The sequence below is a fragment of the Apteryx rowi genome, unplaced genomic scaffold, assembly GCF_003343035.1.
Source record: "Apteryx rowi isolate R43461 unplaced genomic scaffold, aptRow1 scaffold_84, whole genome shotgun sequence".
NCBI classification, from domain to species: Eukaryota; Metazoa; Chordata; class Aves; order Apterygiformes; family Apterygidae; genus Apteryx; species Apteryx rowi.
Genome location: NW_020451138.1, coordinates 1,327,482 through 1,340,055, shown reverse-complemented (window position 1 = coordinate 1,340,055; position 12,574 = coordinate 1,327,482). Strand labels below are relative to the sequence as shown.

Genomic DNA, 12,574 nt, shown 5'->3' with positions numbered 1-12,574 from the left:
GGCCCCGGCCTCGCCCGTACCCTTGGCCTCGCAGTCGGCGCAGTACTTGTTGTCCTCCTCCCGCAGCAGCTTGGCCAGGATGGCCTGGTGCTGCTCGTTCTGCTTCTGCGCCTTCTCGCGGCACGAGCGGGTGGCCATGGCGGCGGCTCGGGCGCGGCGCTCCCACCTCGCGCAGCCACGGGAACCGGCCGCCGCGAGCTCCGACTTCCTCTACCGGAACTACTTACCGCCGCAGACCCATCCGCCTCCTCCTCCCCCCCCGACACACACACCGCCTCTCGGCGCGCGCGCGCGCGCGCACGCACACACACACACACACACACACACGCGCGCGCGCGCGCGCGCGCGACCACTCACACACACACACACACACGCGACCACTCCGCGCGCGGCGGACCGCCCACGCCGCGAAAATAGTCCGCCGGGTCCTAGTGCTGGTGACCCTGCCCTGCGGGGCTGGCCGCAGCGCCGCGCCGCTCCGCGCTGACTCAGCTCAGGGAAGGGCGGGCGGCGGCGCCGGGAGCTAGGGCTGCGTGGCGGCGGCAATGATGTATCCGTCCGCGCGCAGGTGACCGGCGCGGGGGCACCGCCCTCGGGGGCGGGCGGGGCCGGTGAGGCGGGAGCGCGGGCAGCGCCAGCGCCGCGGGGGGCCGGGGGCGGCTTCAGCTCACGGGGTGAGGCCGTTTCTGCCCCGTGGTGGCAGCGACCCCGCCGTGGCTCAGGGCATCGCCCGGGCTGCTTTGGCTCTGCGCCTCCCGCTGTTAAAGCCGTTTTACCGTTAGCCTGAGGTATCCTGTGGCGCGGTGCGCGCCTCCCCCGGGGCAGCCCGCGGTGACAAGCGCCCTGGGGCGCGCAGCCCGTGCGGTGCTGAGCCCCTGGGCCTTGGGCGGCCATCGCTTCCTCCGGGCCCAGCTGCAGCCCTGGGGAAGAGAAAGAAACTGCCGTGATCTCCTGGTGGAGGGGATTCTGCCATAGCGTTAACTTGCCCTCCGAACCTCCCGGTGTCTTGAAGAGGATGTGTTTTCTCTATAAAAACTGCTACGGACAGTGGAGACCTTACAACGAGGAGACTGTGGTGCTTGTGCACGTCCGCTGAGGTGGCACAGGGGTCGAAGGGAAGCGGTTTTGCGTGCTGGGGCTGCTCTGTGAGTTGGACCCAGCACACCTGCAGCAGCCCGTAGCCCAGGCTCGATGCCTGTGAGCAGGCTGTGCGGCCCTGCACTGTCCCTCTCCAGGACCAGGTCTACTTCCACTCTCCCTTTCCTCCATTTTGTGTTAGGTCCCTTTGCCTCCACTGTGTACTCTATTGAGTCTTCCTTTCTGTCAGCTCATTCCTAACATTTTTTTCTAATCTAACCCTTCTGGAAAGAGCTGAAGCCTATATATAGCTTATACAACACTTCAGTGAGGCAGATGGATATCCAGGTCTCTTCTCTCTCAGTCATTAGATTACTGAATCATGCTCAGTGTATTTTTTCTGCTCTAATCCAATGGTTAATTAATTATCCCCCAAAACTGGGGGACACAAAGAACTGAGCAAACAGCATATCAGAATAATTAATAGCTAGGCTATCACATAATATGAGAGAACATGCTTAGGTCTCCCTGAAATAAAGTAGGGAGTTAGGGTCTGCCCACAGGCTGGGAGAGTATGCTAGCCAGTGAGCTATTGGCCATGAGGTTACAAACACGAGGACATGGTATTGATGCATAAACCCAAGAGATGGCTTATTAATCGTACCTGGAGCTGAGCATCTAAGAGTTAAAACTGAAATACAAATAGGGCAATAGGGCATGACAAAGCTGAGTGCGCTAGTTGCCTTACCTCAGTGCCTAAATCCAAAGCTCTGTCAGCTCCTGTGTTGCCTGTTCATCACACTGGAAGACTTAGAGACTCAATCTCCACGCTGAATAAAGAACTACTGAAAGTGGGAGTCTCTTTGGAGCTAGGAAACATCAAAAAGTGAATACAGGTGTGTTTGCATCCTTGGGGACTTAGACAGCTTAGTACTAGAATGAGCCTTGGAATCTGTAACCAGCGCTGTACGTGCTTATAATATGTATTAATAAGTGATACAACGATAAGCAGCATACAGAGGTTTTGTTTTGTTTTGTTTTACTGTAATGGCTAGAGAAGTCCTGTAGCACTTGAGGAACACAGACTCTCTAGCCATATGAAAGGATGGGAACCAGCTACTCGTGTTTAGGGAGAGTCTCCCTCCTCGCTCTGCTACCAGGTGCCCTGGAACATGGGCAGAAGAGAGTTAAAGACCTACTGTACCAGAAGGTGTGTAAAACAAACATAAATGTAGTCTAATATTAGCCATACTTGGCTAGGGACTTGATTATTGGGGCGCAAGCGGCCTGGCTGCTTAAACATGACACTGAGCAGGACTGACTTCTTTCAGCTGAGTACTCTACATACAAGCATACAATTGTTTTCCTTTTCTAGCCCAAGGTATCTTGAATTGTTGGATTTTTTTGTAAAGGAAAACAGCTTCAGCTAAAAGAGCAGAGAATACCTCTGTTCCTCACCTTCATCCCAAAGCTTTGAGGAATAGAAGCCTTTTCAGAAAGGCAAGAACTGTGGATCTGAATTCCCTGGGAGATAAACAGAAATGAACTTGTCTCTCATGTGCTAGGTGAGTTCTTGCTTGGTCCTTGTATCAAAGGACTATGGCAGCAACACTGCAATTTTAAAAGAAAACAGTAGTTGCTTTTGTATTTTGTGAAGAACTTAACCTGTACATTACATATGCTCTGAAAATGTCTACTGTATTGCCAGAATGTATCAAGTAGCTTTAAGCAATCAGCTTAATTTCATGTGCGTCAGTTTTTCTAATCCTAAAATGAATATAATGATACTTGCCATGGAAAGTAGTTATTGATCTAGTTCCTGTATTTGCAAAACTCTAGACAAGTGCAGAGTAAGAGCATTATTTGGTATGTGCTTTGGCATTTGTGACTTAAAAACTAAAAGCTTAAAAACTAAAAGTCCTRATTGCTCTTCTAACTGTCCAGCATTAAGATGTACTACTTGTGTTCAGCTCTGAAAATTATGCCTTTTCTTCAAAGCACCTGCCCACCCTTCTATAAAGTAGTAGAAACATTAAATTGCATGCTTCACTATGGGGATGAAAGGAATTAGTTATTAATATTTTAATAGATAGTGGTTTGAAAACAGCATGCTATAAATGCATTATTAGGTTTTTCCCTGAGAGCTTAAATGAATGTAAGGAAGACAAAAATTTACCCCTTCTCTGCCTTTGTTGCTTTTTTTAGACCTGGAAGAGAGGCAGAGGATTGTAGATATGAAGTTATTGTCAGAAGCATTTTTTCAGAGGAAGAAAAAAAACAAAGGAAGAGAAAATGTCTTTCAGGGTACTGTATGGTTTCTAGAAGGAGATGGGGTGTGCCTGCACCATGCAGTGAAATTTTGTGCAGAGAGGCCAGAGATGTCACCAACTAAGGCTCCTCTAGAAGTAGATCTTACTCAACTGTCCTGCTGAGTCTGTATCAGTTTGGTGCCCTTGCTTCACTTTTCCTTAAGCCCCGCAGAGCAGAGACTGTACAAACCAGTTTTGGAATTGTTTAACTGCATACTCAATGTTTCGAGCTCTGTATCTTCAGAAGTTAGCCAGTTTCATGGAGCTAACTGTGATTTTTCCATAAAATAACTTAAATACTGGAGTTCTGCAGTCTCTGACGTTAGAGATTGTGCTGTGTTCAGTAAAAGCACAGGTTTACCTTGCATCAAAAAGGCTTCTCACTAGCTTTCACTACTCATCATCATAAGCTACTGCACAGTTCTGCAGGGATACTGTTAGATAACTTCTGAAGTTCATGTTGTCTTATAATCTGATAGCACACTCTTTCTGGCTAAAACTCACCAAATCTGGATACCTACCTTATTCAGAAGTCTCCCTAGAAAACAGCTTTAAATAGTATTTGCTAATCAGGACAGTATTAGCATAAATTTGACTTAATGGGGAAGAATGTATCAGGTGCAAAGTTATTAACTGGAATGAAACCAGGTGTTAAAATAGCAGTGTTTTTCTAATGTCTCATCCTCTAATATCAGAGACCAGAAATACACAGGGTTGCATTTGGAGCTGATAAATCTGAGAATTTGTTTCATAAGAAATTTTGGTGCTTCAGACATTTTCATGCTGTCTTAAAAAAACAGATGTATATAAAACTTCCCAGGAAATGGAGATTTCAATAAATGTTTCCAAAACTCAACTCTTAGAAGTTGGCTCCCCAAGCTGGAGTCTGGGCAGCTCAGGGACTCAGATAATGTGGTACCTGCAGTCCTTGGCTGGTATAGAATGGCAGAAACTGAAAAGTTAATTTCCATCACAAGCTTGAGATATTTAAGACAATTTTTAGCTATGAGCCAGTCACCCTGTCTATCCTTCATAGTCGATGGAGAGAAACACCCATTTCAGAAGGTGATTCATCTCATTCAGAGACAGGTGTTGAAGTCCGGTGAGATGAATTACCATCTGCAAGTGCCTCTCTTAGAAGGAGATGAATCACCTTCTGGATTGTTTGTGTCTCCCCATTGACTATAAAGGGAAGAGAGGGTAACCGTCTTGTACCTGAGTGTGCAAAAGTTAGTCATTTATGAAATTAATTCTCAGCTTTGTTTTTAATTATTGCTTTTCAGCAATGTATTTTGTGTAGGGAAATCTCTGCCCAGCTCTAGATCCGATATCTTCAGTCAAAAGAAGAGAGGAAGAATTAGTAACTTTAAGTTTCAAGTATTGGAATCTGCAGCTATACCAGCAGTTTCTGTTGTTTCTCTTCTTTGTTTAAAAAGAAAAATATAACTCTGCACACGAATTCCACAAAGTGTTGTAAAATACAACATTTTTACCCCAGAAAACCCCCAAACGCACAGGTCTCTGAAAGTCAGAAAGTTTGGAGTGAGTTTTCAAAGCTAAGTTTTAATTCTTTTCCCATAAACCTTTTTAATATTAACATACAAACTATATGTATATGTTAACATAATACTTACATTAATTTATGCTTTACAAAATTTCAACTACATAATACAAAATGTATTTATACTGTACAAAAGTTTCCTTATGCAAGGCAAAACCATTAGGGGCAAGACTGCTAAACCTATGTACATAGGAGAGACAAAACTATATATCATCTTTCCCAAAATTGGTATTAAATGTTAGACAACATTGCATGATCACTTAACATTCAAACTGGGAGCTGATGCCACTTGCCCCAAGAGCAGCATGAATTGTCTGCTCTTCTTGGAGCTTCAGCACTTAGTTCTTGCCCTGTGTAGCAAACAGTAGTAGTGTCGTAACTGAGAAGGTTAAAAAGTATAAAAGAAGGAAGATTTATAGGTGAGGCAATATTTTAAATGTCTTCATGCTTCTCTATGCCAATTTGACTGGAGAGATGAGATACTAGAGGTAATAAATTTTTCTTCCAATTTCTTGGTTCTTCCTTTACTTTCAACACACACAGACTGAGCCCCTGATATTAAATGAAATTAGACATTATGGCACCACAAATAAAACAGTCTCATTTCTATAGGTGCTGAGCATTTGAAACACCCTGAAATCTAAAGATTGTGATTTGTTTGCATTTCTGAAAATTGGAACAGAAATTCTTAAATCTAGAAAGGAATCTTGATCTTTTCTGAAGTGACATCATCTAGTGACATTCCAGCACATGATGACACATCATAAACAATCTTGTTTTCCTGAAAGTTATTAGTAAATCYGAACTGTAATTGTAAATACCAATGAGTACCAGGCAGGTAACTACAAATTAAATAGATGTAGGCAAACGACTAAATACATTTCAATGAGCTTTGCTGTCAGTCATATATTGTGTAAGCTCAGAAAAAAAAAATCATACAGTACAGATAATATGCATGTATACAGTTATGTTCTAAACTACTGCATATATTGGGCCACTATATTTTAGTGTGGACTATAGTGTAGAATAGTGTAGGTGTAGAATATGGATGTTCCATATGGTTCTGATAGAAGCATGGAGGAGATCTTAAATTTGAAATGCTTTACACCTTCCAAGCTCATGGTGTATTTTGAGCTATTTAAAGCTGTGTGTATGTTTCAGCCTGATTCTTTTCATTTCAGCTTATCTCATTTTAAGATTGGACTTTTTGAACAGAAACTCAAAGAGAATATTAGATGGAACTTTATGAGTCATGCATTTGGCTCACTCACGCCTTGAGAATAAGGATACCAGCAGTCGTTTATAGCTAGCCGAGAAGAGGAGCAATAATCAGATGTGAAATCAGTTGCAAAATCATAAATTTAGAAGATTAGGGAAAAATATGAAAAGAAAATATAAAATGAGACAGCTGAGTTCCATTGTGATTACTGTTTCATGTGCTACTCTGCAAAAGTCTTTGAAACTTAAAAAGGTTTTACTGACTGGGACACACTACAGGATAGACACCAAATCTAGGAAACTTTTGGGTCTTGTCTTTACATGGAACAAATCTTAATTTTAGCTCTTCTAACAACAGGAATTGTGATTCACATAGCCCATTTTTTCTGCCAAAAGAAATTATGAACTTGTAGAGAGTGTAGGTTAAAGACTAGGTAATGAACGGCAAGCTTCAACTTGTTCCACGCAAAAGAATCTATCTATACATAGTTCCTACAACAATTTTTCCTCTTTAATGGCATGCTTTTTCCTGCTATTTTCTGTAGTACTGTGTTTAGATATTAGTGTAAATAAATCAGTGTGTATATTTTCAGTTGAGAAAAATGCCCTTTAAAATAAGGCACAATTAATAATTGTGTGGAAGAATTCACCTCTTTGAAAGTCTGCAGTGGTCCTGCCAATACTACCCACTTTGTCTTCGTAGAATCTTTCTCAAAGAAGTAAAAATGTTCAGGAAAAGCATTTTAAATCTTTTTTATGTTTAAATGTTACTTTTTCTCCTTCAAGATAATTTCGTGCTGTGGGAGGCATTCAGGTAGTGGGGTCCCAGATCAGCATTGGCTATGCAGATTGGCTCCTGAGTTTCTCTGAAGTCCAGTGATGCTGAAGAAAGATCATATTTACTTCCCAAACTGACTATTTTTAATTGTTAGAAGCAGTGAGTCTTTCATCAATAAAAGAATGTCTGTAGCATCTACAAGCTGAGTTCATATCTGGAAGAAAACGTGTTTCTCTTCAGCTACCTAATACTAAAGAACTGAGAAAAGTGATTTGCCTTAAAGAGATAGTAAGTTTAGCCTCTTCCTTCAGCCCTTCTTTCACTTGAGGAGGAACACATTTGGGTAAGTTCACAGTGTCGTGGCTACATCTGGCAGCTAAAAGACTCAGCTGGGCGGCTGCCTTGAGAGGCAGCCACCAACAAGCCCRTGAAGGCTGCTGCGATGTTTCCCTTGCAGCTCCTCCAGGTTGCCCTGTATGGGGAGTGTGATGTCAGGTGTCTCGCATGAGAGAGTAGCAGCTTTGGCTGCAAGAATTTTTGGCTCTTGAAGATGTGCGTGGCCCTAAGGAGCGTGCAGTTGAACAGGATTATCTCCGAGCAGGCATCTGACTTTCTCTGGGATTCCCTCCAGCCCGCTAGCTTGCTTTGATTTCTTACTGCCGTGCTTTAGGCTGACTCTGGAATTCCCTCCAGATCAGGATTTCACCGAATAGGGAAGTTTCTGTGGAAACCCCCCAGCAACTGCATAGCTTTTCAACAAGAGTTTTTCTCTCCATAACGAATCCATCTTGTATATTGGTCCTTTGTCTCTCAGTTGTTTCCTTCCGTGTTCTGATGTGTGGCACTGGTTACTCTTCACCTGGTGTGTTTGTCTTCACAGACACAGGCCCAGATAGACAGATAGATATAATAAAAGAGAAAAATTAAGATTGCAGGGCCTGTGCTTTTGTTACTGCAGCAACTTTGATATTGAAGTCCTGCTCAAAAATATTGGTACAGTAAAGCAAGAAGGATTTTCTAAAAGCAGTGTTATTTTGATTTTGTAAAAATAGACTTCTATCTCCAGGAAGTATATTGAATTTTCTCTCTTATGGCTTAATGATTTGCTGTTATGACAGACTTTAATTAATCTGATGAGTCCATGTTCAATGTTCTGGCAAATATAATCAGCCCTGGAGTGTTTTTGTACTCCCCAAAGGCACATTGTTCCTATATTTATTTCATTCAGATGTTTTATATGGGCCCATATTTCTCTTCCTTGAAGAAAAATGTGCCTTTCTGTCAAATACATTGAAAGCCACATATTTAGTTTACTGAATATGAAATGATCTTTTTACTTAGGAAGTAAAAGGAAAAGGTTATAGAACAAAAAAGTCCAGCTAGCTAATGGGTGTAGAAGTTATGGGAGGAAGAGGAAAAGGTTGATCATATAAAAATCACAGGACAGATTTAGAAGAGAGTTTACAGTAAAAGAAAAGACTCTTATAAATTCCAAGGCATATATAATCCTCTGTCTTATTTCTAAAAATGATCTACATGATGTCCATATGCTTGACTTCAACATCTGCTTTCCATAACTCATTTCTGTCTTGCTCCTGAATCTTCATTTTGTGTTTTGTAATGTCATTCATCTGCCAGATAAGTCTAAAGCCTTTGAAGTGCGGAAAGATCATCTGTTTTCAAGCTTTACTCCCATGCAGAGCTCCATTATGCCCTACAAGTCATTTGGGGAGGGTTTTGTCTTCTGAAAAGAATGAAGTGTGTTAATGGGTGCTGTAAAATACTGAATTAAAGAAAGCAGGGAGATTCCAGGCTAAAAAAAGTAGATGTAAACATAGCTTATATGTGATGGTAAGTGTACTCCTTATATGGAAGATCATTATTTAACAAACACTACACCTTTTTTAAATTTTCACTACCTGGTACTATGAAAACTTTTGCTCTTCAGAAGTGCAGTTCACAGCCTGTTTTATCACTGTTTGATACACTGATTTTAGCTTTTGTTTGTAATGGTTTGTGCCATTCCTACTGGGGAGAAGGCAAGAAAACTGAACAAGAACTGCTGGTTTACACTAATAGTTTTATTACATTGCTAGACCCTGCTCATGCTATCAGATGCTGTGCAGAAGGGGCCTTTCTTCACTGGACCAATTGAAGGAATGATCGGGAACATACAGAGTATTGAAATAAAGTGTCTTTCTTCAAGTGACAGTTGAATACTTTGTGCGTCAGGATCATTTAGAGCTATTTAAATGTTGTTTTGTTACTACAGCACATTTAATAATAGTCTAGTGCTAGGCAGGRCATAATTATTTGCTCTGTGAAGGATAATTTGTAATGAGCAATGTTGCCCTTACACCTCTGATGACAGGACGTCCCCTCTGAATCGTCAAGCTAAATGACACACCCAAGTTTGGCCATTATCTCTATGAATTCTTAGTATCATGTAGTCTGATATGCATTGTCTTTAATATAAACGTTTAGAGCATTTATGTCTGTGACAGCTGTGTAATGCCCCAAAAGGCTTTTCATATTCTCTTCATTTTGCAGTAGAAGTGGTCATATCGTTAGCAACAGGCTCTTAATAATGGTAATATTTTGTAATGTGGAGTAACGATTTCTAACATTAAAATAAAATGGTTGTGTACTTTTAAGTGATGGTAATGAAGTTAAAATCCGTAGTTCTAAGAGGTCTTAGATCTTATCTAATGATAGATCTTAAAATTATGATAAACATGCAACTGCATAAAATAGAGATGTGACTTATTTACATCCTTTTGACAAACTATTCAGTAGAAATCCTAACTGGAGTGCTAAGATGCGCTTCTGAACCCCTTGAGCTCAGTCAGTGGAGACTGATCAGATGCTATTAGTATGACTTTTAACCAATGCAAAATTGCAAAATAAAAAAGGATTAAGTTACATCTGATGGCAAGGTTTTGTTGGATAGGTGTCTTCCTCTGCTCTTTCCATGAGCGAGGGGTTGTTTTTTTGGTTTTAGTAGACATGGATGTTAATAAATATTTACTATCATTTTGAGTTTGGGACTGCTTTCAGTGAAATCTCTCAATATCAGAAGTGGGCTATTCTGTCTCGCTGATGATTCTGAAGTCACCTGCAAGGCAGAGCACTGCAAGCAACTCACAGCTTCCTCTGGTTGCAGCTGAATCTCACTGGCTGTGCCTCAGATAATCGAGGACCAAATTTCCCTGGGTGTCACACCAATACTGAAATTTATTCATGTCCATGTTATACAAGTTCCTTATATTCTCTGTGACTTTTTCTCTTTGCATTTCAATAGTTAAAGACTAAGTTTCATGTCCTTTGAGCTGCTGCTTTCAGGGCCATGACACAGATCAATTAAGCTCTTTAAGTATCTCTCTAATTTCAGAGTGGTTTGCATGACATGGATGGTGTAATTTAAAACTACAATACTGAGCTTTTTCACCTTTTCTGTAGCACACATTCCCATAACCTATTTGTATCATATAAAAGGAGAGAAAATATAATTTCCCACTGCTTTTTTTGGACTGAATATTTAACTTACACTGATACCAATTGCATAACCAGTCTCAGTTCTGCACCACACAATATCATAAATGAGCAGATTACTCAACACTTATGTATTGTGGGTTTTCTTGTACTTTCCTGTGATGTGTCTAGTTGTGGTCAGAGTTAAGATTTGTGCCTGGATGAACTGGGTCTGATCCAATATAGGCAGTCCCAGGTCTGGTTTTGACCAAGTCATTCCACGTCTAATGGCTCAATTTCCCCATCTGTAAAATGAGAATAATGTACTGGCTTCCTTTTCAAAGCGATTTCAGATTTATGGATGTGAAGTGCTACAAAAGGACATGTTGTTATTAATTTGTACATCCCTGGAGCTTGGATTAAAGTGAAGGCATCTGCCTTGTGCTCATTATTTCTTGTCTGAAGTATCTATCTGCTTTGTATATATTTTTAGAAGATTCTATGGATTTTGAGGTTAAAGGAAGCATTTTCTTCCTGCACTTGAGAGCATCTATCTCACTTTGTTGACCCTTTAAGGCATCAAGCTGTCTCAAGTACAGGAGAGTTTCTTGCATGACTCATCCTGGAATGACAGCTCCCAGGAATATGCATCAGGGAGCAAAACTGTAAGGTAAGCAGGTTTTTCCCCTTCCAATCCCATTTCTGGCTGAGACTAAAATACCCTCTGTGTCTTAGATTCCATATCTCTTAATTTGAAAACTAGTACTCTTAATGTGCCTAATTCACAAACCGGTTTGGGGAAATTAGTTAGGAAGTAGCCTGATGCATAATTCCAAATTGTTCTGACTGTGAGAAATACTACAAGAGCAATAAGAACTTATTAGTATAAGAACTAATAGATAATAGAAGAAAACCAGGGTAAGGTCTGCAGAGGTGGTTTCCAGCTGAGGGCTGCCAAGTAGGTGGGTACAGGGTGGGCCTGAAAATACCTGCACTGGGTGCCGTGCACGCCTTGTTTTAGCTGCGTGGTTTATGTACGCGGAGATTCAGCCCGCTGTTTCAGTCCTAAAGCTATCTTTTTTTTTTTGTGGCCAGAATCAAAAGGACAGGTTTTCTGCTGTGGAAAAACCTTTCTAGTATAATAAAAATAGAGAACAATTCTTTAATAATCTTTGCTTTTATCAATACAAATGTGGGTGGAGGAAAATATTAAAAATATATCAGATGAAATCACAGCTAGCTGAATTGGAAGTTTTATTATTAGTGAATGGTTGCTGAGAGGAGTCCTAATCTTTTCCTTTAAATGTTCAAAGATAAACAACTACAGATGCAATTGGTTTGAATCAAAAGTTTTAGTATAAACACTGCCAAAAACGTTCAGTGAGAGGCAAGCGTTTGACAACCATATATACTTGCCCATTGTTAGAGAAGTGAAGAATGTGATAATAAATTGAAATTAAGAAGTGGGGTTTCTCCTACTCCAGCTAAACTGATTTTAATGTTAACGAAACCCTGACAAAAGAGAAATATGCAGGAAGGGTAAACTGAGAGAAAATATTGAGTATTTCAGAAAAAGAACTGCTTTAAAGTGGTTAAAAGAGCCTAAGGTGTTGCATAAGTATTGATGAGAATGCTCCTTCCAAGAATAAGTTTTATTCCAGTCGCATGCAGAGATACTTGTTCTGAGAAAAATGTGCAAGGACTGAGAAAGTATCCACATGCTGCAGACAGTTTGAATGTGACATAAGTAATTCATTATGTTAAAATCAGGGTTTTATCTGATGTGTCCAAGAGGCCACTTGCTTGGGGACAGTGTATGTTTGCTTTCACCTCAATGTAACTGATACAGAGATGCAGCTTATCGGCCTTCTCTCATGGATCTCTCTTTCCCTGTGTGGCCTTTGGCAGAGCCCGGTTACGGAGCTTTTTCTGCCATGTGCCCCGGCACCGTATGAAGTAGCCTGAAGATGCAGCCCGTTAGGGAGTCTGTGAAACAGACTCTTTCCTTCACAAACAGGTCAGCCTTCACCTGGCTGAACAGTATTATCCGAGACTTTGTTTTGACGTCTCCAGCTGTGCAAACTGTTGTTGACTTTGCTTGTTAATTGGCCATCATGGCCAAGATGCTTGTTTTCATCAGTGAGTCTCCATGTATTTCAG

General features: G+C 41.3%; 1 protein-coding gene across 2 annotated transcripts in view; it reads right to left on the bottom strand.

Annotated features, from left to right (window-relative positions):
• Positions 1-199, bottom strand: part of SMAP1 (small ArfGAP 1) — a 100,711-nt gene extending 100,512 nt beyond the window's left edge. For both annotated transcript variants that reach the window (XM_026089996.1, XM_026089997.1), the window contains exon 1: positions 21-199. In XM_026089996.1, coding sequence (XP_025945781.1) covers positions 21-138 — 118 coding nt within the window. In that variant the 5' untranslated portion in view covers positions 139-199. The remainder of the gene's footprint in view (positions 1-20) is intronic.
• Between the last annotated feature and the right edge of the window lie 12,375 nt (positions 200-12,574).